At 48.7% G+C, this 25,461-nt stretch overlaps 3 protein-coding genes across 6 annotated transcripts in view; 1 reads left to right on the top strand and 2 right to left on the bottom strand.

Annotated features, from left to right (window-relative positions):
• The window catches only part of LOC119316839 (cyclin-B1-2-like), a 17,529-nt gene extending 7,534 nt beyond the window's left edge, over positions 1 to 9,995 (bottom strand). For 3 of the 4 annotated variants that reach the window (XR_005153346.1, XR_005153347.1, XM_037591228.1), the window contains exons 1-2: positions 9,417 to 9,995; positions 9,228 to 9,328 (exon numbers count right to left, since the gene is read on the bottom strand). Coding sequence is in view for 2 of the 4 variants with exons in the window: in XM_037591228.1 (XP_037447125.1) it covers positions 9,228 to 9,328; positions 9,417 to 9,545 (230 nt within the window). In the remaining 2 variants the exon portion in view is untranslated. Of the gene's footprint in view, positions 1 to 7,971; positions 9,329 to 9,416 lie in introns of those variants that run through there. The other variant, XM_037591227.1, reaches the window with a different exon arrangement.
• Positions 9,996 to 12,116: 2,121 nt separating this feature from the next.
• LOC119316838 (eukaryotic translation initiation factor 4B3-like) lies at positions 12,117 to 16,707 on the top strand. Its single transcript, XM_037591226.1, has 2 exons — positions 12,117 to 13,427; positions 16,556 to 16,707. The coding sequence occupies exons 1-2, from the start codon at positions 12,205 to 12,207 to the stop codon at positions 16,587 to 16,589; spliced, it is 1,257 nt and encodes a 418-aa protein (XP_037447123.1). The 5' UTR covers positions 12,117 to 12,204; the 3' UTR covers positions 16,590 to 16,707.
• Positions 16,708 to 17,264: 557 nt separating this feature from the next.
• LOC119316837 overlaps positions 17,265 to 25,461 on the bottom strand; it is an 8,980-nt gene continuing 783 nt past the window's right edge. Inside the window, exons 2-3 of the mRNA XM_037591225.1 lie at positions 24,766 to 24,833; positions 17,265 to 17,735 (exon numbers count right to left, since the gene is read on the bottom strand). Of these exons, the coding sequence (XP_037447122.1) occupies positions 17,470 to 17,735; positions 24,766 to 24,833 (334 nt within the window). The 3' untranslated portion in view covers positions 17,265 to 17,469. The remainder of the gene's footprint in view (positions 17,736 to 24,765; positions 24,834 to 25,461) is intronic.

The following is a 25,461-nucleotide window of genomic DNA, read 5'->3' as shown; positions in this document are numbered from 1 at the left end:
TGGCACTTTCAGGATGGTAAGAGGGAACGTTCCTGTCAATGACGAGGTGCCTACGATGACTTCGTAAATTTCAAGATGATATGCCGGCTCAGTCTTGAGGAGATGCTCATAGGGGTAGGGTGTGCGTGCGTGCGTTTATAGGGGTGAGTGTATGCGCGTGTATATGAACGCTTGCATATATACTGTGTTAAAATAAACCCGCAAAAAAAACAACGCATGCATGCTCGCCCCTCGCTGAAGCTTCTTGGAAATTCAAGCGCAAAATTTAAAAATATCGCCCACAAATCCGTCCATGATTTTAGAAGGAAAAATCTCAAGGGAGCAATATAATTTGGTGAGAGAAATTGCACTCGCGCGCATGCATACACGGCCGGTTGATTTGTTTTTTTTAGTTGATCTTGCATGCAACGCTGACTTATTTCTTGGTTCTCGAGGCTTGTTGATAGGCAACGTGTGAATGTATATAAATCAGTAGTTTGATAAAAAGAATCGAGGTGAAACTATTTGACAACAAATCCTACTTTCAACAAAACTTGTATGCTTTGCTCGTTGGTTGTGCCCCTTCCCTTGGAGTCGAATCCCACACAAGCTCTATTAATTTTTATTGGTCACTGCCCTTTTATAATGGCCACAAAAGAAAGGATGTGTAGCAGGCCCAGCTTGGCCCACGGAAGCGCGTCGGCCCAGGGCATATCAAGTACGAAGATGTGCGACATTGGGGCGATCGAGCAGAGACTTTTTTTTGTGGTTCCTCAAATTAGTATCACCTCCTGTATATTTTTAAATTCAAACTGAAAGCGTAAAATCATGAGAAGAAGCGTATTGTGACGGTGAATCCGACAAAGTCAATCTGTGCTTTATTATTAGGGAGAGACTAACACATATGTCCGTGCGTTGCAACAGGAGAAACAAAATTAATGTATTTCTTTTTCCAATTTTGTTGTTGTTATACATAAGCATAATGTCCCATAGTGAATTCACTACGAAGAAGACGCTAGTTGTCCCGTCAAACAAAATACACAACAACATAGAATCTAGCATGATAATAAAGTCTAAAAGAAATGTATGCCAATCATTAATCACGAAAAGAGCATTAGCGTCTCATACTTTGTTAAAAAAAAGCCTTAGGATCGATGGTATGTCTGACTGTTACAGTCCAGCAGCACTAAAGATGACTTGTTTAAATTAAAGCCATCTCAAATTCCCCAAATCCTTGCCCACAAATCTTTCTGCATTTATCAAAGCTCCACACAAAAAATCTCAACATTTTTGGGCACTTTCTAGAACCTAGTCCTAGTTACCCATTTGAATTAAATTCAAATATGTTTGAATTTAAACCTTGCAGTCATGTCTTTTTTCGAGAGTACGCCAAAGGCGTACCATATTTTTATAGAAGGCAGAAGTTGTAATTACAAGAGCTTGCGAGTGATGCGAACATCAACACAAGTGAACCAAGACACCTACACCCACACATAACCCAAAGCCTACTCTCTCACAAATCGGTCTAACACACCTACACCTAGTCCGGCTTCCTTCCATTCTTTGATCTCAATCATGATGTGGTTGTGTAGCTCATCCACGGTTTTTTGTTGATTTATCCGGTTGAAGACTCTCGCGTTTCTCTGCTTCCATAGAGACCAAGTTACTGCGACTACGAACGTGTCGAATCCTCTTCTTGCAGCCCGCATGAAGTTTCTTCTAGCTTGTAGCCACCAATCCAACAGGCTATCCTGCCCAAGCGGGTGAGCCACCTCCAAGTTCAACCCGACGATGCACTTGTGCCACACCTGTCTAGCGTAAGAGCATTGTAAGTGTATGTGTTCTGCATTGTCCTCCTCTTGCAGGCACGTGAAGCAGGCCGAGGGGTGATCTTGTAGTCCATGTCGCGCTCGCCGATCGGAGGTCCAGATCCGATGCTGGATAGTGAGCCAGACATGGATTTTACATTTCAACGGCGCCCAACTCCTCCAGATGCACGAGGCGTAAGGAACTCTCTCCCTCCCTTGGCAGAGCATGTAGTAAACTGATCGGGCCGAGTATTGTCCCGAAGCATCCGCCGGCCACGCAAACGTATCAAGGGAGCTATCATCTCGATGTATCGTAGCGATGGCGTGGCATAGGTTTAGGAATTGGATATGTCCTGTGAAGCTGAGTTCTCCCGCCACATCCTGGACCCAACTGTTATCCTCCAAGGCTTGCTGAACCGTGCGCCGGTTTCGTGTCCGAGTGTCCACCATATCATGGATCTGTGGTGCAATATCTACGATGGCCAAGCCATGCAGCCATCTATCTCTCCAAAATAGAGTTTTGGCTCCGTTTCCCACCGTTATGCTAACCAGACTGTCAAATACTTGTCGTGCTTCTCTATCAACAACCATATGTAGCTTCTGCCACGGCCTGTCAGGGTCTGTTCTCCGTAGCCATTCCCACCTAACTCGGAGTGCCAATGCTTGCAACTCCAGGTTCTTGACGCCGAGCCCTCCAAAGCACACAGGTGTGCAGATTGTATCCCAAGCGACAAGGCAGTTTCCTCCATTAACCTTCTCCTCTGCTGTCCAAAAGAATGCTCGCATCCATTTATCCAGCTCTTCAAAAACCCACTTCGGAGCATCCATGACCATGAGATGATGCACCGGCCTAGCAGCCATGACCGATTTCACCAGGACGAGCCGGCCCGGCCTTTGAATTAGCCCCCTCTGCCAAGCCGGAACAAGCTTCTTGGCCTTGTCCAAGATCGGCTGCCATTCCCCACGTGTTAATTGCCGGATAGCAAGCTGTAACCCGAGGTACTTACATGGGAATTCAGCAATGTTGCATTGCAGCAACGCCTCAACACGGGACTGGTCCTGCTCAGAGCCACGGATAAGGATGGCCGACGACTTGCTGTAATTCACGGACAGTCCCGAGGCTCTTCCAAACGCCTGAAGTGCACTCCTGACAAAGTTCAGGTCCCCTTCGGTTGGTCTAATGAAGAGAGCAACATCATCCGCATATATGGAGACTCTTTGCATTGGTGTTATTCCCCTAAATGAGCTTAGAACTCCCTCTTCTGCACCCTTCCTGAAGATATGTGTAAGAACGTCCATGGCAATCACAAACAGCAGGGGTGAGACCGGGTCTCCCTGCCTGAGGCCGCAAGCATGAATCACACTTTTACCAGGTACACCATTGACCACCACCTTCGTAGATGCCGTTCTAAGGAGGATCGAGATCCACCCAATCCACTTGGCGCCGAACCCTTTTTGTCTCAGGACCTCAAAGGGGAAAGGCCAAGATAAGGAGTCGAACGCTCTCGAGATGTCGAGCTTGAGGAACACCCCTGGTTCTTTTCTTTCCTGGATCTTTCTCGCCACTTGCCTCACCAGCAAAAAATTGTCGTGCAAGTTCCGCCCTTGTATGAAGGCCGACTGGTTTGCTGCCACCACCTCCTTCATCCTCTTTCTAGCCCGTAGAGCGAGCATCTTAGCAAACAACTTCGCCGCACTATGCGTCAGGCTAATGGGGCGGAAGTCCCCAACTTCCTCCGCGTCCGGTTTCTTCGGAATGAGTACGATGTGTGCCCTGTTCAACTTACCAAATCCACGGCCGTCACCAACATACAGCTTCATCAAAACTGCCATAACATCCCGCTTGATGATGTGCCAGGCCCGTTGATAGAAAGCGCCAATAAAACCGTCCGGTCCCAGTGCTCGATCCGATGGCAATTCTCTGATGGTATTCCACACCTCCTCTTCCGTGAAAATGTCTTCTAGTTCTTGCAGATCGCATCCCTCAATATTCAGGAAGTCTAGGTCTATGCTATCGTCTCTAGCGCTATACGCTCCCAGCAGATCCTCATAAGCTTCCGTAAAGATCTGCCCCTTGCGCTCCTGCTCTGTGGCAATCTCCTCTCCTTGCTTAACCTTGAGGATAAAAAAATTTGCACGTCGCCCATTGGCCACAATCTGAAAAAGTTTTGTATTGGCATCTCCCTCTTTCAACCATCTAATCCTTGATCTCTGACGCGCGATCGTTCTTTCCAGAGACGCCAATCCCAGGACTGCCAACTTAAGCATACGTCTAAGCCACAGTTCCTCGGGAGATAGAGCTCTGAACTCTTGGACTCTGTCTAGCCGAAGTATCACATAGTTGGCCACTGCGATTTGCAATTTGATGTTACCAACTTTTCGCTGTCCCCAGGCTTGCAAAAACACGGCCGTGTTCCTGAGAAGTGCATCCAGTCGTTTGAAAGCATCCGTGATCGAGTCATCGCATACACAAGCCTCCTGGACCGCCTCCAGGAATCCATCAAGCTTAGTCCGAAAAATCTCAAACCGGAATCTCCTTTTAGGACAGAATTGTGCACTTGTGGACAAGTGCAAAGGCGCATGATCTGACACATTTGTTGATAGAGCTTGTAGCAAGCTATCAGAGAAATGCAGCTCCCAGTCAACAGACACCAGAACCCTATCAATTTTAGTCATCACCGGTGCATCTCTCTCATTGCTCCACGTAAAGTTGCGCCCATGTAGGTAAAGCTCTTTCAGTTCATGCTCGTCCACAAAATCCCGAAACTTCCTCATCATCGTCCTATTGAGGTTAGTGTTATTCTTATCCGAAGCACGTAGGATCATGTTGAAGTCACCAAGAACCATCCACGGTCCCTGGCAAGTAGCTCTCCTGCTCCTAAGCTCCTCCAGGAAATTTATTTTTAGCTCATTCCCTTGGGGGCCATACACCACCGTGATCCACCAAACCGCCCCATCTTTATTGTGCACCAGGCCCGTGAGCGAGTTGCCGTCAAGTTTTATGTTATCAACGTCCATCACCGTTTTATCCCACGCCAATAGGATACCACCACGAGTTTCATGCGCTGGGAGATAAGCAAAGCCGTCAAGGGACGGTCCAATACATTGCATAATTATGAAGGGATCAATTACATCTAGTTTCGTTTCTTGCAAACACACTAGGTTAACTTGCACCGAAGTCACAAACTCCCGGACTGCCTTCTTTTTGGCAGGGCAATTAAGGCCCCTCACATTCCAGCATAAAATATGCGGGTTCAAATCCATAACAGGATCAAACATCCAGCACCAGCTGCACGTTTAGTGCGCGACGACCGACAGTCCCGCCTCGCTGTGCAGCTCACTCCCAGTCGGCAACTCCTTCCCAAATAACGCGGCGATCACCCTGACATGCTGAGTACGCAGAGGGGAGTCAAAGAGCTGCTGCAACTCATCCACTATTGCCTCGTCTACCTCCAGGTCTTGGGCCATCAGCCCGAGCGCATGCATAAGGACGTTCTCAGCTGGAGTAGCCTTTCCTTGCTTGCTCTGTGGCGCTCGCTTCGTTGCGCGCGTGGTGCGTCGCGGTGTAAATGGCTCCGCCTCTGGCCGAAGGCCCGACGCTTGCACTTCCTTAAGAAGTGGTGGTGCTAGCTTCTTGACCAGGCTAGAGCAAAACCATTTTAGTTTGTCAAAAGCAACCACCTCCTGTGGCCTCATTCCCACCACATCTAGCCCTTGCACAGTTTGCATGCCGCCTCCCACCACGTCGGGGGTCTCCAACGATCCTTGCACTGTTTGCATGTCGCCTTCCACGTCCGGTACACCCAAAGATCCTTGCATTGTTTGCATGTCGCCTCCCACGTCCGGAACCTCCAATGATCCTTGCACAATTTGCCTGTCGCCTCCCACGTCCGGGGTCTCCAATGATCCTAGCACTTGTGTCGCACGAACATGAGTGGGGTTCATCTGCATGCACGAGTGCGCGGTCGCCCCCAGCGTTGGAGGCAAATAGCCTGCCTCTTCCTCCGGTGCGGGTACCACCATCGAAATCTCAGCTGCCTCCATGCAGGGCTCCACCGTATGATCCCCATCAGGTGGTCCACCCGCAATCAGCAGGGCGCACGCATCCAATGCACCCTCCTCAGGCTCCGGGGCTGTCGCCGCCTGGGGTTCCATCTCCTGTTCACCATTAGACCCACCAGTGCCGGCAGAAGCGCTCTTCTCCACTCCAACCACTCCTCCTGCCTCGAGATCTGGTGCTATCCGCTGCGCAGCCGATCCCACCACCTGAGGTCCAGCTAGCACAGACGATGGGACCAACGCACCTGATACATTATTGGCCAATCCATCCCGCGCGGGTACCACTGTCGTGTCAGCACGAGATGCGATTGGTGATCCAGTCATGCCAGGCCGCACTTCTCGAACCCTCTCTGGGCCCGCAGCTTGATGCGGCGCACTTGCCACGATCGTGGAGGCCATGAGGGCCCGCTTCACAACTGTCACCTGACCCGACTGAGCCGCGCCTTGGCCATTCAAATTGGTTTGAACCAAACCTTTATCAGCTGCACAGTGGTCGTGCTGGCCGTTGAGCCGGTCAAAAGCCGATTGCCTAGTGGTTAGCCTCTCGCACACCTGCCTGCCTGGCCCACTCCTGCTGACGACCGAAATCGGGTCCATCGGCGGAAGACACCAATCCGACGCCACACGGCTCCGCACCGATCCTCCATGCCCAACGCCGGCGGCGCCGCTGCCCTGGCCACCTCCCCGCGAGTCCCGGACCCCAAACGTCCACACAAGCTTGCGCGGCCTTGATTCACCGCCGAAGTCCTCATCTGAGTCTGGAATACCGCTCTGACCACTGTCCGACGATCCACCGAGGAAAAGCGGCTCTCCTGCGTCCCTGAAGTCCGCCACCGCATCGACATGGATTAGAACCTTATACTGCAGCAATGGCGGCGGAGCCTCAGTACCAGGCTCCGGAACTGCTAGCCAACGCATCGTAGGGATCTCATCCGGGTCGGCCGTCCACGCAGAAAGCTTGAAGGAAGACAAATCCGCCCGCGAGGTAGACTCCGGCGCCACAACATCCACCTTACACGAGGATCCCAGCAGCTCCTCTGCTGTTGCCCGATCCCAGGCATGGGGCGGGATGCCTTCAAGCACTAACCAAACTTTGAAACCCATCACCGAGTGGACCGCTTGCGATTGCCGATTCCATGGCCTGAATAACAGCCGGTCCCCTTGAAACTCTACCGACGGGCATGCCGCCACTCTGTTCCTTATCTCTGCAGAAGCAAACACCACTAAGAAATCTTCCGGCCGATATGGATGAACTGAGGCTTGGTCCGCCGAGATATCCAGCTTTCCTTCCAAGATTTCATGCACCCGCTGCGGCGACAACCGGCGCCGAGCACCGCCCACATAGGCCACCATGGCAAATCGTAGCCGACGCTCCAGATCCTCCATGGACTGCGAGCGCCGGACCACGCAAAGGCCGGCCGCCCCGTCCTCCATGTCAAAGGTGACCTGGAGCCGAGGAGGGGCGAGCTGTGGCCACGCCCGGCCGGCGTCCGCCTGCCGCAGAGTTGGTGGTGGGGGCGGTGGCGGCGGCAGGATCGGCGCCCGCGGGGGCGGGAGGTCGGGGCTAACACGCGGGGAGGACCTGCGGGCCACCTTGGCGATGGCCTCCCGCCGGAGCTCGTCAGCCGAAGAAGGACTCCTAGGCCTCTTGCAGTCCCGGGAGCCATGGCCCTGCAGCCCGCATCTGATGCACACCTCCAGGTTGGTGCAGTCGCGCCTGAAGTGGCCCTTCTCGAGGCATCGGAAGCACTTGTCTTTCATCTCCGGGATTACCTCCTGGCGCGGCGGCGAGGTCCGGCCACCACGAAGCACATCCTGATGTGGCGGCGAGGCCCTGCCATCGCGAGCTCCAGAAGCACCAGCCTGGGCATCCAGACCGTGCCGCATCCGCCACATCTCCTTCTTGGTCGGTGGCGGCCGCACCCATCCCGCCCCCGCCGCCGCAGCCGGACGCAGCTCCGAGTCCACCGCTTGGAGGTCACGGGCCTCCGAATCTCCCGACCCCTCCGACAGCCCGAGACCAGAAACGACGGGGCGCTCGTCCTCCATCCTGACCGACGAAGAAACAGATCTGGGACTAGAACCCATGGCCACCGCCGCACGCTGCGAGGGGGGGGGAGGTAGTGGTGGCCGCAACGGCCGGAGTGGCGCGAGGCGGGAGCGCGGAAGCGCGGTGGACGCCAGCGCCGGAGTAGCGCACGGCGGGGGTCGACGGAGCGCTTCGCTCACGAGAGTGGGGTCGTTCCGAGGAGGTGGACTGTCCACTTCACTTTTATCGATCTGAACCTGCTGTATCCAAATTCATTTGATTTATCCAGCCTACCTACACATTTTACTTAGAGATTTGGGAAGTGACTAAAGATATTCCACAAGATAAAAGCCAGGCCCAGATGATTTTTCTTCTAGCTTCTTTCAGGATTTAGGCCAAACATCTCTGTGGCTGACTGCAGGAGAGGTGGGGAATGGACTGTGCACGCACAGCATATTACATCTGATCAGGCCAACAGCGAACTCAAGGTTCTAGCTCAATTCCTCAGTTCTATCTATCTCAAGGTTGGATCCTTGGATAAACGAGCTCTTAGAATGAACCACTCAGTGGAATTTTCAGTCAGGAAATCCCATCAGCTTATGGATTTTGGAGGATGTACTGAGCTCATTTATCAGTGTATTTGGGACTGCCCGTCACCAAAAAAAAGAAAAAAAATTGCCTGGATGCTCATCAGAAACCATATCAAAGTCAGAGAGCTCCTTAAAAAGCAAGGACTCGACGACAGTGATACCTGCCCCTTTGGATGCAACGACCAAGAAACGTTTGCACATTTAACTCTGAAGTGCATCAGGATGAAACATATATGGGGCCTTATGGGCATAAGGCTAGATGATGTGAAAGAATCGGCTGGCATTTTTAACACGGGTGACAAGCTTCTCTATGAGACAAAAACAGCGAACCATATACTCTCTGGTCCATTTGGCTTGCAAGGAATCGAAAGGTCTCTGATGACATTAATATACCTCCAGTCATGAAACAATGTGTGAATTTGGTCAAAATATGGGCGCACGGGGCAGGAAAAGATGAAAGGCTCTCTATTAATTTGGCAAAACTGAACTCCCCCTCTCTCCCTAATGCATCAACCACTCCGGATGCACTCGCTGTGCTCTGGTTTGTAAAACTCTCATTCACAAGCGTTAAGCGTGTGCGCTTTTAGATGTAATAATCTAAAGGTAGGGGCCCTGATTTGCTCAACAAAACAAAAGAAGTAAGGTCGAATTGACAACCCCAACAACTGCAGCTCCCAGATCATACCACTAAAAAAATCTAATACCGGTGGCTCTTTAGTTAGACAAAACCTATTTCCAGGAGGGGGCAGTGAGAGAACCAACCTGGAGAGGATCTGGGTGTCGAGATCCCTGCGGATGTTGAAGGTCGATCCGTAGATGGCCTCGGTCCCAAACTTCTTCTTCTTATCCCAGAACTTGGCCTCCTACACGCGCGCGCACCAAAAAAAAACTTCGATTCAGCACGCGCTAGGGTTTGGGGGAATGAACGGGGGCGGATCGAGGAGGGTTTACCTTGATGGTGGCCTGGACGGGGTGCGCCAGCGCGAGGTCGCCATGGACGCTGTCATTGACACCAAAGCGGAGGACGTCGTGGGTCTCGCCGAGCTCCTTCTTTGTCATCAAACCGCCGCCTCTCGCCATCGCCGCTACTGAGCCTTTTTTCCTCTCTCTGTTCTTTCTGTTGTCTTGGAGTCGTGTGCCGCTATGCTCAACGCCATCAGGGGGGAGGCGCTCGATCCCCGCGTGCCCGACCGACCCTGCCGCCTGGCGAACCACCACCAGACCGCCGCCTACCGGTCCCTCGCCCCTTCTGCCCCGAGGTCGCCTCCCATGGAGCCGTCGTCACTCCTGACGTGCTTCAGCCAGTAGCACTCCAAGACCGCCTCCAGGGCCAGGATCCACTGGACGCCCTCTGCCCCGAGGTCACCTCCAATGGATGCGCCGTCATCTTCCCTCGCAGACGCGCCGCTGCTCTCTGCTCCTCTCGTGCTCCGACCACCGCAAGCTGCCGCCCCTGGCGGTCGTCCGCATGCCGTCTCAGCCTCCCGCTACCGCCGCTTGCTGCCTAGATCGCCAACCTCCTCGCATATCTCCTCTGCCTACGCAGCACCCGAGCCAAATTAGTACCACCTTGTTTATATTACGATTTTTTCCATACAAATTATAAAAACGTATTATAACATGAGAAAAAAACGTATTGTGACGGTGAACCCACGGAGTCAATCCGTGCTTTATTATTACTAGCAAAAGGGCCCGTGCGTTGCAACGGGAGAAAAAAATTCATAATTTCAAATGGTCATGATCACATTTCGTTGCATCACCGAGATACAATTTCTCGAAATCATGAACATTTTGAAATTATGAACAATTTGTTAAACTCATGCACATATTTGAAATCGTAAACAACATACTATTACAAATTTCTGAACATTTTCTACAATCAAGAACATTTTTTCAATTTATGAATATTTTTTGCTATTTACAAACATTTTTTAGAAATTGTGAACATTTTTAAGCAATTTTCCTGAACTGGCAAACATTCTATAATCGATGAAAATATTTAGAAATTGGGTGGAATAGTTATTGAATTTGACGAACTTTTTTTGATTTAGCGAACATTTTTGGAAATGCCCGTGCCTTGCAACGGAAAAAAACTATCAAGTTATACATGTGTGGTAGATATAAAAAAGTATGAATCAAATTCACAAAGTATATACAAATCATGTCATGATGCGATAAGACACTTTTAAAATGTAATTTCAAAAAAGAACAATATGATGCTCATCAAGACTTGATTTTTTAAGGCGTCACAACAAAATATTTTGTGGCTGAGCAAACTGCATTGACGGACCCTGCCTGAGCTATACTGATAAATAAAATGTATCGTCTGGACTTAGCGTAGCGGTGTTTACCATAACCACTATTGTGATATGAAAATAAGCATAACTGTGTATGAAAGCAAAATAGACATTTAGTCATTTTAATATAGCTTACAAAAACAAACCCTTAGAAAGTTATGTCAATTTTGTTGGGTTCAGCGTTGTACAAAACACGGAAACTCTTTTTTACCCAACGCGAAGGACTAAATAAAATCATAAAACGAGCTATATAGATCTCCTAATAAAACCTTTATGGAACCTACAATTAGTTTTGTTCATTATTTACGGATGTGTTTTAATTTTTGTGAACATTTTCTAAAAGCTGATGGACATGATTTTTAAATTCCTGAATATGCTTTGAATATTGGCTCATTTAAAAAAATCATGAACATTTTTTATTTCATGAAATCATTAGAAATCGTGATCTGTTTATAATTTGTGAGCAATTTTTTAAGTCATGAACATTTTTTGATTTTTAGAATATTTTTTAAATTCACAAACAGTTTACCATTTTCCTACTTTTTTTCAGAACTCGCAATTGTTTGATATTTTGGAAATCCGAAATTAATTTTGAGATAAAAAACCAAAACAGAAATAAAAAAGTAAAAAGAAATAAAAAATAGGGGGCGCCATCAATCCGAAATTTATTTTTAGGGAAAAAACAAAACAGAAATAAAAAAAAGATATAGAAAACAGGGGGCGCCAAGACCCGCACATGGGCTGGCCCATTACTGCGCTTGGTAAAAAGAAAGAGAAAAAGCGTGAGAACCAGGTATCGAACCCTGGTCTCCTGTGTGGCGCATCGTTGCCTCAGCCATCGCGCTGCTCATGCATTGGTGCTATTATATCGTATCCACCTTTAATAACAGAACCCTGGAGCGATATTAGAAATTAAAAACGAATCGTTTTTGCAACTTACGGGTGGCATTGGTGGGTAATTATTGCCAACTTCAAGGGCACTTTTAATGACGGACGACCAGAAGCGATGCGTGCTTTATTAGTAGGGAAAGATTAGGGATAGATAGGAAGAGATACACGGGTACATGGATACACATGTATGGGTTATACTAAACCATACCCGTACGCACCAAATCCGATGGGTTCCAAAATTTTCTATTTATATATCCATAGGTTTTTTTAGACCCATACCCTTGACCTAATAGGGTTTTTACCCGCGTTCTTTCAAAAAAAAATTGTACCCATTGATATCCCTAATCCCCTTGCGTCAAACTAGGCCTTACGCTGGACTGCTGGAGCCGCCGATGCGTTATTTTCGGCAGGCCTCATCAGCCCACGAGACCCGCGTCCGTCCGATAAAACCCTAGCCTCCTCTGCCTTCACTGGCCTCTCATCGTCATCCTATAACGCACCGCACCGCACGCACACCAACAGCCAGAGCGCGCCGCAGAACACCCGACGACATGGCCGTCGCCTCCGCCTGGGCCAAGCCCGGCTCATGGGCCCTCGCCGCCGAGGAGCAGGACGACCTCCCCCCGCCGCCGCCCCCCGTCCCAGCCTCCGACTTCCCCGACCTCGCCACCGCCGCCACCACCAAGGTCCCCAAGAAGAAGAAGGTCCAGCCAGTCTCCCTCGCCTCGTTCAACAGCGCCAAGTTCGTCCCCTCCTCCTCCCGTGGGCCCACCCCGGACATGCTGCTAAGCCTCCCCACCGGCCCCCGCGAGCGCACTGAGGAGGAGCTCGGCGGGGCACGCTGGGGCAACGTGTCTCGCGGCTCTGACGAGCCGCGGCGTGGCGGATCTGGCACGGAGGACTACGGCCCGTCCCGCGCCGACGAAGCGGATGATTGGGGTGTGAAGAAGCCGATGGAGAGGAGGGAGCGGATGGGAGGGTTTGGTGGTGATTCGATTTCGTCGCGTGCTGATGACGTGAACGACTGGGTGTCCACCAAGAAGACGGCGCCCTCTCTGCCCATGGAGCGGAGGGAGCGTAGCAGCGCGTTTGGTAGCGAGTCGCAGGGACGCGCTGACGATTCCACGAGCTGGGTCTCCAACAAGAGCTACTCTGCTCCCCCGCTCGCACCTTCGGATGGCCGAAGGGGTGGGTCAGTTTGGGGTTTCAATAGGGATGGTTGTCCAGATGCTGATTCTTGGGCAAGGAAGAGAGAGGAGGTAAGCAGTGGTGGTGGTAGTAGCAGTGCCCGTCCGCGTCTTGTTTTGCAGAAGCGAACTTTACCGGTTGCCGTTGTAACTGACGGGGAGAAGGATGAGGGTGTAGAGGAAGATAAAGGAGAGTTTCAGCCCAAAAGCTGGTCTTGCAACCCATTTGGGGCTGCACGCCCACGTGAGGAAGTGCTTGCTGCAAAGGTGGAGAACTTGACGAAGGAGGTGTATGAACGGGAGGAGAAGCTAGTGATTCAACCAAAAGTCAGATCTTGGAATCCGTTTGGGGCAGCCCGCCCACGGGAGGAAGTGCTTGCTGGGAAGGGGGAAGATTGGAGGAAGATTGATGAGAAGCTTGAGGCCCTGAAGGTGCGTGAAGCACCACCTGAGGTTAGGTCCTCTGGGAGGAGGGTTTCCCCAGTCCAAGGCGAGGAGAACGAGAACGGCGAAGTGCTGGAGAGGAGTACTGACAGAGTGTGGAAGAAACCTACTGCAATTGAGGCTGAAGTACTATCTGAACAAGGGTCTGATAACTGATTTCATCCCTCTAAACATTGATTAAATTGCCTTTCCATGGTTGATCATGTCATGTTCTAGTGTTTAGTTTTTTGTTATGGGAATTTTATGTTATATTCCTGAATTGATTGGTCCTGTTATTGCACTTTATTTTCTAGAGGTGTATGCTAAAAAAACAAATGCTGCTATTTGCTGCCTATTCATCAGCTTGTAAGGTGCCCATGATAGCAACATGATGTGCGTGGTTCATTTGAACATCATGATAGGTTGATTTTTTTCCTTAAAATGAGAAATGTTTAGAGTAATGCTGTGGTACAGAGTATCAGTACCTTCCTATATCCCTGCCCAGAAATAGTTCCTTGGCCTAAATCACAAAATTGCAGATGTTTTTTCTTCCCTTGGCCTAAATCACAAAATTGCAGATGTTTTTTCTTCTGCATGTCTTTAGCTTGACACATGTTGTGACACAATTGTGTATAATCAGTCTGAAATCTATGTTGTGATCATGTGATGCAAATTTATTTTGTAGTTAAAATATGCTTCTATGGTAGCATTGGTTGAACTAGAAGTGTCCCTGTTTTCATTTGCTTTTGCTGCACTAACATACACACCTTTTGTCATTGATTGATCCCTCCATATATAAACTACTGAAAAAAAATAATGTTCAGGAAATCATTAACTGGTAACTTCTTGGTAAGCTGGAGAGTAGGGGATTAGTAGGCGAATCGGCCAATTCTTCGGCTGATAAATCTGTTAATCTTGGTGACCAACCGAGCAGGGATTAATTGGCAGATATTTTTAACAGTAAGTCCAAATCATTGAATCATGATTAACGCATGGGCCTTTGAAATTCAGCCTCTTGCCAAAGACAAATAAGTATCATTTGGCATCGCCAATTTGATAACAAGACAGAAGGCTATCTAATAATATTTAGCATTCTATTTTTTAGCAACCCTGTGTTGTTTGAGCTTAAGAGTTGTAGGTGTTGGCATCTGCCAATTCAGTTATAGTATCATGGAACCAAACCAACTGTGAAAAGCTGTGGAAATTCTTCAATTATATACTGGCCCTTCAGTATAAATATGCCATAATAAAGTTACCCATTTTCAACTAAACTTCATATCTCAAGGAAATGTCTAGGTAGTATCATTAAAGGTGCCATATACGACCATTCCAATTCCCGGACAGCATGCATGGCACGAATAGTGGGTCAGAATAATGCTTGTGGTTTTTGTTGCTAAGACAATCTTGCTGATGAAACTTTTTCAAGATAATTGTCTACAGTTATTTCTCCAACATGTACTCTTCTCCTGGAGTACAGTGCACTGGCATGGTTCTTGCAACTAGCTGTCACTACAGGGCATATACCCTGTATAGTTAAAACGGAATAATGATTGGTATCCTTAATTCTAGCAGCATATGCTGGCTGTGTTTTGTTAGAACAAATACACCCAATCTGCAAAAAAGAGGGAAAACAAATGTACCCAATTTAGGCCAAACTTGCATTTCTCAGGACTTGGAAGTGTCTAGATAGTACTACCTCTGTCCCAATATATAAGACGTTTTTGCAGTTCAAAATATACTAGCACTCCAATGCTCGGGCGGCATGCATGGCATCATTGTGGACCAGAATAACACTTTTGAGTTCTGTTGCTAAGAAAATCATGGTTACGAAACTGTACAAAATCAATGTGTACAGTTATTTTCTCCAACATGTTCTTGCAGTGCACTGACACAGTTCTCGCAACTAGCTGTCACTACTGGGCATGTATCCTGTATCCTTGTTCTAAACGGATTTATGCTAGCTATGTCATTGTCTGGCTTGGTATCTTCAGAATTATTCGAGCGATGTGTTTGTTTGCCTCTCCAGGAGACTTCCTTGCTGTTCCAGTCAACCAATTACACAATCCACCTAACCCTCCTTTGGTCGCTTGTTGGAGGTGACTGCTATTTCGTGTGCTTTTATTTAGTACGTATAAATAGAGATGACATGGTCAATTTGAACACCTGTCAATGCAGTGGTCATTGTTTAAATGATCGCATCCACTGTTTTGATCATTGTAGTTAACATTTATGACAACTGTGTATATTAGGGGATGTGATGGTAAAGATAACTTATGACAAGATCTGGCCAGTTCAGCATGCTTGGCTTATGGCTATACTATGATAACTCACTAGAAAGAATTTTCAAGCGATGTTAAGCTTGTCACCTCAGATATAGTATATACCAATCTTGTCTGAACTATAATTCAACAACAGTCCTGTTGGCATGGGTTATGATTATTTATTTATTTTTTTGAGAAAAAAGAGAAGATTAATCTTTGATATGCTATTGTATAGTGTAAAGTTGTTTACATTGCAATACCTTGTTAGTTTGTTGGTTATGTTGAGCCTGGTTTCTTGGTTATGTTAAGCTTTATCAGTATAATTTTCTTGTTTTGTGGGATTGGGATGTATGAACGCATAGATTAAAATCGCGGGCGAAGGTGAATCGCAGCTGAGATTTTTGCTGCGACGGTTAACGAAGGAATGGCACAATCGCCCGCGATAGCGCCGCGATCTCCGGCGATTTACCGAGCCATGCAAATCGCGGGCAGATTTCGCCCGCGATTTAAATCTTTGTATGAACGTCCTAGGCTGTGAATGGACAAATGTGCTCACGTCTCTTCTGATCACTTCGGCCATCTCCAATGGGATGCTTAAGGTTGTTGCTAGGGGAAATAATCCCGGTAGTTTTGCTAGTGTAGAATTTATTTCCACCCTAAACCTGGCGTTCAATTTTGTGCCTGGCGCCTGTCTGTTTCTCTTGTAATAAGGATTTTTTTTCATCCCAACGTTGTGGCTGCCACACCAGCAGTTTGCCTATGCTAACGTGCTTAGCATTGTAAATGCGAGTGCATCTAAATTAGCGTACGTCCATTGGAGATGGCCTTCATAGCTTACTAATCTCCTGTAATATGTTATTTCTGAACGGAGGGAGTATGTTATAAGGTGACGGTGATGTTATTTTCTTCCGTTTGAGATCTTGTTACAGCTTCATTCGAATAGCAAGCATCGTTAGCATCTTATGACGGTCTTCTATTTTTGTGCCAGTATTTTGTCTCTAATGGATGAAAGATTGGTTTTGCAAATGCAGATCAGAGGTTACAGGAGCTGCACCTGCAAATTAATGTATGGCCTCACATGTTATGAAGACGCTTCACAATTCGAGTCTACTTAATATATTCACTAGCCTTATTATTTTACACGCAAAAAAAAAAACTAGCCTTATTATTTTTGTTAGTCATGTGCGGCAAGAGTTGTAACAAGAGTTATCTGTTTATTTTCTCATCACTGTTTGGGCACATGATAATCGTCACATGGTGTAGATTTTTGGTATGGACATTGTGTTTGTGGGACGTTGTTCATGACAGCGCTTGAGGGGCCTCACAATTTTGTTACTGTGCATTTTGGGTGGTAGCATATTTGAGAGAGAATTCTTTATTTGGCCTTTCTTAAAATCCCCTTCCCTTTTTGTCCCATTCTTAAAATCCCCTTCCCTTTTTGGCCCAAAACAATTTGTTCTTCCCATTTTGACACTCAAAACTTTATTTTGTTCCCTCGGTGACATTTCAGTCTATTTTTGTCACTTACGGTGTTCAGTGTGAGGTAAATAGACCATTTTGCCTCTAGTGCACTATGTGACTGTCCTGAACTTCAATTTTTTGGCGGGCCCTTTTTTTTCTTAGCTAAATAGATCTGTGCGTACAAAAGCAGTAGAAACATGTGCAGTACTTGTATGATGGGTGTCGGTCCAAATGTTTTGAAGCATCGATAGTAATCCAGGTTTATCATGCGTATTCATATACGATAACAATACAATGGAGAAATATTCAATTGTGATGGGAGCGAGACACAATGGTGCTCAATATAGGCATGAAACTGCTCCCACCGTTTTGAAATATATGGCGTTGAAGAGAACATTTCGAGGCCCTGTTTTGAAATGAAGGAATTTACAACGTTACCCCTGTTTTGAATCGCTATCCCCATCGTCGTCTTCCCCCTTTGCTCCTAGGATTTCAAATCGCTTCTCCTCGGCACTCCCAGGCGTCCATCCTCCGTCGCTCCCAGGCCCCAGGCGAATCCATCATCTAGGTCCAAGGCGCTCATCCTTCGCGCATCCATCATCCATGCGCTCCCAGGTCCCTGCTTCTCCTCGTCGCTCATCACAAGCACCAGCCCCGGGGCGCAGCAGTTTGATCCACGACCATCTCCTGGGTGTGGTCCCTTTGGGCATGATCTGCTCCTGGAGTACTCCATGGCTGTTGCTCCTTCTCCTGCAAATCAATTGATCACTTGAGTAATTGAGAAGACCAGAAGCAGTAATCGAGTAGCAGCAGCAGTAGCATCAATTTGACTCAAACTGTTTCATAGCAGCAGCAATTTGACATACTCCATCAGCAGTAATTGAGTACATTAGCAGAAACAATAATTGAGTACATCAGCAAAAACAGTAATGCAGTAGTAGCAGCATACAACAACAACAGTTTGACATAGCAGCAACAGTTCATCAACGACAGTTTTACATAACAAACAGTTCAGAGAAGAGAATGAATGTTTGAGTTAACTGAAAAGGTTGCAGTTAATTTTAGTTAAAGGAAAATGTGTATGGAAGAGGGTGTGTACTAAAGACAGCACACACACACACACACACACACAGAGAGAGAGAGAGAGTTTAAATGAAGCAGGATGAGAAGAGAAGAGAAATTTTAATTATTGCTAGTGCTCAACAGCTACTCCAACAAAGAAATGAAGATAAAAGAAGCTCTAGAGGAGAAGAGAAGAGAAACTTTACTGAAATTCTTTGTACTCCTCAACAACTACTGCTAGAGTACTCCATAGCTCCAGGAAAGAGAGTACTCCATATATTAGGCCAAAATTCTTTGTACTCCCTACATATTACTCCAGCATACTTGTAAGACAATAAGTTTTGGGGAACCAGCACACCCCTCTAGGGGTGGCTTATCTCATTATATATAATGGTTGTGTTACAATATGTACCATATACGTACATAGGTACAGAAGCTATACATAGTCTAACACCCTCCCTCAATCTTAGCCACTTTCTAAAGAACTGAGAATGGTAAGATTGCGCCTACAAGCCTCAAACTGTGGCAGCGGTAAAGGCTTAGTGAAGATGTCTGCAAGTTGATCCTTAGATGAGATAAACTTGATCTGGAGTTGCTTCTGTGATACACGTTCCCGTACAAAGTGATAGTCAACTTCAATGTGTTTCATTCGGGCATGAAATACTGAATTTGCAGAAAGGTATGTAGCACCGATGTTATCACATCAAAGAATAGGAGGCTGTGGTTGAGACAAACCCAACTCCTGAAGCAAAGACTGCACCCAAATAATCTCTGCAGTAGCATTAGCCACAGCCTTGTACTCAGCTTCAGTACTGCTACGTGACACAGTAGCCTGTTTCCGAGCACTCCAGGCGATCAAATTAGAGCCAAAGAATACTGCATAACCCCCCGTGGATCGCCTGTCATCTGGGCTACCAGCCCAATCTGCATCGGAGAAGGCCGAAAGGACCCGAGAGAAAGTCGGCCGAATATGCATACCAAATGTCAGGGTGAACTGAACATAACGAAGAATGCGTTTAACAGCAGCCCAATGAGTATCTCTGGGAGCCTGAAGATACTGACAAACCCTGTTAACAGCATAAGAGATATCTGGTCTCATGATCGTCAAGTACTGAAGTCCACCAACAATGCTCCTGTACTCTGTGGCATCCGCAGGAGACAAAAGCTCACCATCAACAGTTGTTATCTTGTCGGTAGACGACATGGGTGTGGTGGTCGGTTTGCACTTCAGCATGCCAGCTCTCTGTAACAACTCCAAGGAGTACTTCTTCTGCGTAAGGACAAGACCAGTAGCACGAGAAGTGACCTCAACTCCAAGAAAGTAGTGAAGCTTCCCAAGATCTTTGACCGCAAAATCAGCACCAAGAGAGCAGACAAGAGCATCAGCAGCATACTGAGAAGAGCTGACAAGGATAATATCATCGACATATACCAAAAGATACATAGTGACTTCTGGCTTCTGTAGAAGAAATAACGAAGTGTCAGCAGTAGACGGCACAAACCCATGAGCACGAAGGGCAGAGGAAAGGCGGGCATGCCAGGCACGAGGAGCTTGCTTCAAACCATATAGTGCTTTGGAAAGACGACAGATATAGTCAGGACGATCAGGATTAGAGAAACCAGGCGGCTGTTTCATATAAACCTCTTCCTCCAAAAATCCATGTAGAAAAGCATTCTGCACATCAAGTTGACGAAGTGACCAACCACGAGAAACAGCAATGGAGAGAAGAAGCCGAATAGTGGTAGGCTTGACGACAGGACTGAAGGTGTCCTCATAGTCAAGACCATGACGCTGCCGAAAACCGCGAGCAACAAGTCGCGCTTTGTAACGCTCAATAGATCCATCCGAATGCTTCTTCACTTTGAATACCCATTTTAAGTCAATAACATTTACCCGTGGTGGTGGAGGAACGAGAGTCCATGTCTTGTTATGAAGAAGAGCATGAAACTCCTGCTCCATAGCCTCTCGCCAATGTGGAATGCGCAGGGCAGCCTGATATGAGCGAGGCTCAGAAGATGGATCCGCAACAGCAGCAGCCAAACAAGCAGCCAACCAAGCAACCGTACCATCCTTACGTTCCTTAGGTTTGAAAATGCCACTGCGACTGCGTGTATGTGGTCGGGACACAGGAACCACCGAGGTCGACGGAGCAGCCTGCAACGGGCTGGAGGACGGCGACGTTGACGAGTCAGCCGGTGACGAGGAGCCAGTCACGGTAGCCTCGGACTCGGTTGGCGAAGAAGGCCGACCCACCGGCGAAACCGGCAGAGCAGACGAAGCAGCTGGCGACTCCGGCATCACAGACCGGGCCGATGGCGAGCTCGGCATAGTGGGCCGTGGCACGGCCGGTGTCGCGGGCCGATCCGCTGATGAAGGCGACGTGAGGACCCGAGCCGCGGGCGAAGACGGCGTGACGGGCCGAGCCGCAGGCGAAGACGGCGTGACGGGCCGAGCCGCGGGCGACTCGGCGGCCGCTGGCGAAACGGACCGAGCAGTGGAGATGCTCGGCGCGACGGGCTCGTCGGGTGACCATGCATGGGCACGCGAATCGATGCCATGCAACATAGGGCGATCGACGTGCCCACCAGAAGACGACGATGATGATGGTGAATCCTCCAACAGCTCCAAACGAGCTCCACGTCCGGTTCCTGCACCATGGTTAGGTAACAGCAAAGGAGAGTATGCAACATCATCAAATTGGTCAGAAGCAACAGAGGATGAATGCAGGGATGGTGGTTCGACAGTGGACACGGGAAGGTTGGCAAAGGGAAAAGCATGCTCATCAAACACGACGTCCCGAGATATATAGACACGATTAGTGGGAACATGAAGACATTTGTAACCTTTATGAAGAGAGCTATAGCCAAGAAAAACACACTTCTTAGAACGAAACTCAAGCTTGCGCTTGTTATATGGACGAAGATGCGGCCAGCAAGCACACCCAAATACCTTGAGAAAGGTATAATCAGGTTGTTCATTAAGGAGAACCTCAATGGGAGTCTTCATGTTTAAAACACGAGTAGGAGTACGGTTGATGAGAAAGCATGCAGTGGTGAAAGCATCACTCCAAAACCGAAACGGAACAGATGCATGGGCCAAAAGAGTAAGACCAGCTTCAACAATATGACGATGCTTACGTTCGACTGAACCATTCTGCTGATGTGTATGTGGACATGCTAAACGATGAGCTATCCCAAGCGACTGAAAGAAAGAGTTGAGGTTGCGATACTCGCCCCCCCAGTCTGACTGGACATGAACAATTTTGTGCTTGAGAAGACGTTCAACATGTTTTTGAAACTGAACAAAAATATCAAACACATCAGATTTGCGTTTAATAAGATAAAGCCAGGTAAAGCGACTATAAGCATCAACGAAACTGATATAGTAATTATGACCACTGACAGAAGTCTGAGCAGGACCCCATACATCTGAAAACACAAGTTCTAAAGGATGTTTCACCTCACGACTGGACTCCGAAAAAGGAAGTTGATGACTCTTCCCCTGCTGACAAGCATCACACACTGCTACATCTTTATGACTAGACAAACTAGGAAGCTCATGACGACGCAAAATATGACGGACAATAGGTGTGGCCGGGTGACCAAGACGAGCATGCCACTGTGACGGAGAGACCCGAACTCCACTGAAAACACGAGCGACACCAGGATGCTCCAGACGGTAGAGGCCCTGGCACAACCGCCCACTAAGAAGAATGTCCCTCGTGCCCCGATCCTTAATAAAAAGATCAAAAGGGTGAAATTCACAAAGCACATTATTATCACGTGTGAGTTTAGCAACTGAAAGAAGATTACGGGTCACAGATGGAACTCGAAGAACATTGCGAAGCTGAAGACTCCTATTGGCATGTCTAGTGAGAAGAGATGCTTGACCAATATGAGAGATGTGCATACCTGCTCCATTGGCGGTGTGGATCTTGTCGGAGCCATGATAGGGTTCACGAGTGTGAAGCTTCCCCATCTCGCTGGTTAGATGCTCTGTCGCTCCAGAGTCCATGTACCAGTGTGGATCGATGGAGTAGGACTGAGTGTGTCCCTGTTGCTTCTGCGGCGCGGGACGATCAGCCATGGCGACCTGACGGGCATTGTTGCGTGTATCTTTGCCGTCATTGCCAAGACCAAGGAAGCTTCGCTGGAAGCGCTTATGACACTTGGAGGCCCAGTGCCCATCGCGGCCACAAAGCTGACACACACGTGGACCGCCAGCCCCCGGTAAGGTCGCAGTAGGTGGGGGGGCCGAGGCGGGCGACGGTGGCAGCCCCAAGGGAGACCGGGGTGATGAAGAAGAGCGGCCACCCTTGGTGGCGGCGTTGGCCGAGAGGGAGCCAGTGCCCCTGGTGCGGCGAGTCTCGACCCATTGCTCAGTGAGAAGGAGCCGAGAGAAAACCTCGTGTGCCAGCATGGGTGTCGAGTTGCCCCGCTCGTTGATGATCTCGACTAAGGCATCATACTCCTCATCAAGACCATTGACAATAAACGAGTTGAACTCGGAGTCGGTGAGGGGCTGTCCAATGGAGGCCAATGTGTCGGCGAGGCCCTTGACCTTGTTGTAGAACTCAGTGGCAGTGGAGTCAAGCTTCTGACACTCTCCAAGCTGACGACGGAGTGCAGAGACACGAGCCTGGGACTGCGCTGCAAAGGTGCGCTCAAGGATGGTCCAGGCCTCATGAGACGTCTTCGCGAAGACAACAAGGCCGACAACTGCCGGCGAGAGCGACCCCTGGATGGAGGAGAGGTTCGCCTGGTCCTGCCCCGTCCAGACGCGATGGGCCGGATTGTAGACCGGACCGTGCACGCTGTCTACCAGCGCGGGTGGGCAAGGAAGCGATCCGTCGACGTAGCCTAGCAGGTAGTGACTCCCCAAGAGCGGGAGAACCTGCGCACGCCAGAAGATGTAGTTGTCGGCGGAGAGCTTGATGGTGATGAGATGACCGAAGTGAAACGGCGGCGGCGAAGACAATCCCATCGAGGAGGCTGCCTGGGGTGCAAACACCATGGAGGCAGCCGGAGGCACCGAAGCCGATGCGGGAGGAGGCAGGACCGCAGCCAGGGCGGGCGCCGCAAAGCTCGCGGCCGGCGCGGACGCCGCAAGGCCCGCGGCCGGGGCGGACGCCGCCAACCCCGCCAGCGGGGCAGTGTGATCCGCTTGCGGTAGGAGCGGCGGGACGACGCCTGCGGAGTCCGCAGCGGACGGCGGCGCCGCGATGTGGACCACGAGGTCACGCCCAAGCGAGGGCGCCGGCGGCGTGGAGAAGACGGAGCCGATGCTCCTTGTCCCGATCGGAGCCGAAACAGAGACGGCATCGAGCGGGAGGTTGAGCAGAGCCGCAAGAGAGGCCGGGAGGAAGCCCGCAGCAGTGGAACCGGTGGTGGCGGCGCTCGACATGGCGGCGGCGCGATCGGTGGCGCGGCGGCGGCGGTGAAGGCGGCGGCGGCGGCGGCGGCGGTGCGGGTATTAGGGTTTAGAAGCGGAAGCGATCGTAACCTAGCGTGATACCATGTAAGACAATAAGTTTTGGGAAACCAGCACACCCCTCTAGGGGTGGCTTATCTCATTATATATAATGGTTGTGTTACAATATGTACCATATACGTACATAGGTACAGAAGCTATACATAGTCTAACAATACTGTACTCCCAAAATTTTTGTACCTCGACTACTGTATTCAGAGAAGAGAAGAGCTAGCTCAACTACATAAATTACTGGAATACTCCCCTTGTAAGCAGAGAAAAGAAGAGAAGATATACTGCTACTGTTAATGGAGTACTCCTCTAGAGCTGCACTGCTACTGTTAAGAAGAGAAGAGAAGAGAAGAGAAGAGAAGAGAAAGAGAAGAGAAGCTGCACTACATCAATTTTTGAATAACTACTACACAAGATCAGCTACTGCTCTGAAAAATCACTACATCAGATCAAACTTCTGCACCAGATCAAGCTACTGCACCAGATCACCTTTTCTGAATAACTACTCCATTAGCAGAAACGAGATAGTCCAAAATTAACAGTGCTCTGAATACTGTAATTAACCGTACACCTTCTCTGTTAGTACACCAGATCAGCTAATCCATTAACAGTAGCTTCATGTGCAAAATTAACACCTTCTCTGAATATTTATTGCAAGGAGTACTATACTTAACAAAACTATAGCAACGCTGTAATAATTACTGCAAGGAATACTGCACTTAAATCTTCAGATGGAGTATGTTGAAGAAACTCTCTTCCTCCACTAACCACTGTCTTTTTGGAGTACTCTAACTACTCCAAGATGATACCGTAAGTCTCCAAGAAGCTACTCCAAGATGCTCCGAGATACTGCAAGTACTGAGTCTATAGAAGAGAGGCCCTACCATGCGTGGAGTCTACAAAATAGTCATATTACTTTCTCTAATTCACTACGGTTTAGGAGCACTTTCAAATTTATCTCGACCACATGATCAATGTTAGCGAGTTGCATGAATGAGGCGAGTGGACTGCATTTAAAATTACATTTCTTTGCATCAACTTTTTTTTACCTTGCACCAACATTCTTTGAGTAATTTAAAGAACAAATGAACCTCACAAAACATAAAACAAAGTACTATGATGCTCATGGACACAATACATCCATCTTTTCTTTTGCACAGCCACACACACATACATACACACAAAATCAGCAGTAGCCAGTTCAAGAAAAAATAGTAGAACAGGAGCGTTGCATACTGCATGCACCCACACGCCGCACTTCCCATGCCCGTGGACCATGGTGCACTGCTTGACCATCTGCCGAACTGCATATGCCCATTCCAAATCAGCAACAATTTAGAACTTCTCGGAAACTGAACATGGGAAGTGCAAAACTTTTAAAACATGAAAATCAACCAACGCATAGTACAAGTGAACCACATCCAAAAAGAAAGTATACTCCTCGTGTTTTCCATAAACAGAAGTGAACCACCAAATTTTTGTAACAAACCAGAGCTAACAGTGGACTTCATGGTACACGCAAACTACATGAATGCAGTGCGGCTCGCTGTGGACTGCAAGGTTGCGACGTCGACTCCCCCTGATGAGAGAACCTTCTCTGTCCCTCCAGCAAACTGCATATGGCAGCATGGCCAACTATAGTGGGGGGCTACTTAACTACACGGGTGGTGCTGCCGCACTTCCTGCCGGAGAACTACATGCGGGGGCCTCTGCCCCTCAGCGAAATGAACGCGGGTGCTGCTGCGCGCCGGCAAACTGCACGTGAGGACCCATGTAGGTAGCCGTGGGAGCCCATCACAGGTCGCCGTCATGGCCAAAGAGGAGGGAGGGATGTGGATGCAACAGCTTGGTGACGATGGAGAAACACTGAGGGGAGCAGGTGAGATCGAGGGCAGAAAGGTCCAGGGAGTCACCGGGACTGTGCTGTGGGCC

This window comes from Triticum dicoccoides, chromosome 6A, assembly GCF_002162155.2.
Source record: "Triticum dicoccoides isolate Atlit2015 ecotype Zavitan chromosome 6A, WEW_v2.0, whole genome shotgun sequence".
NCBI classification, from domain to species: Eukaryota; Viridiplantae; Streptophyta; class Magnoliopsida; order Poales; family Poaceae; genus Triticum; species Triticum dicoccoides.
The sequence above is the reverse complement of the archived record's forward strand: the minus strand, read 5'-3'. Positions and strand labels throughout refer to the sequence as shown.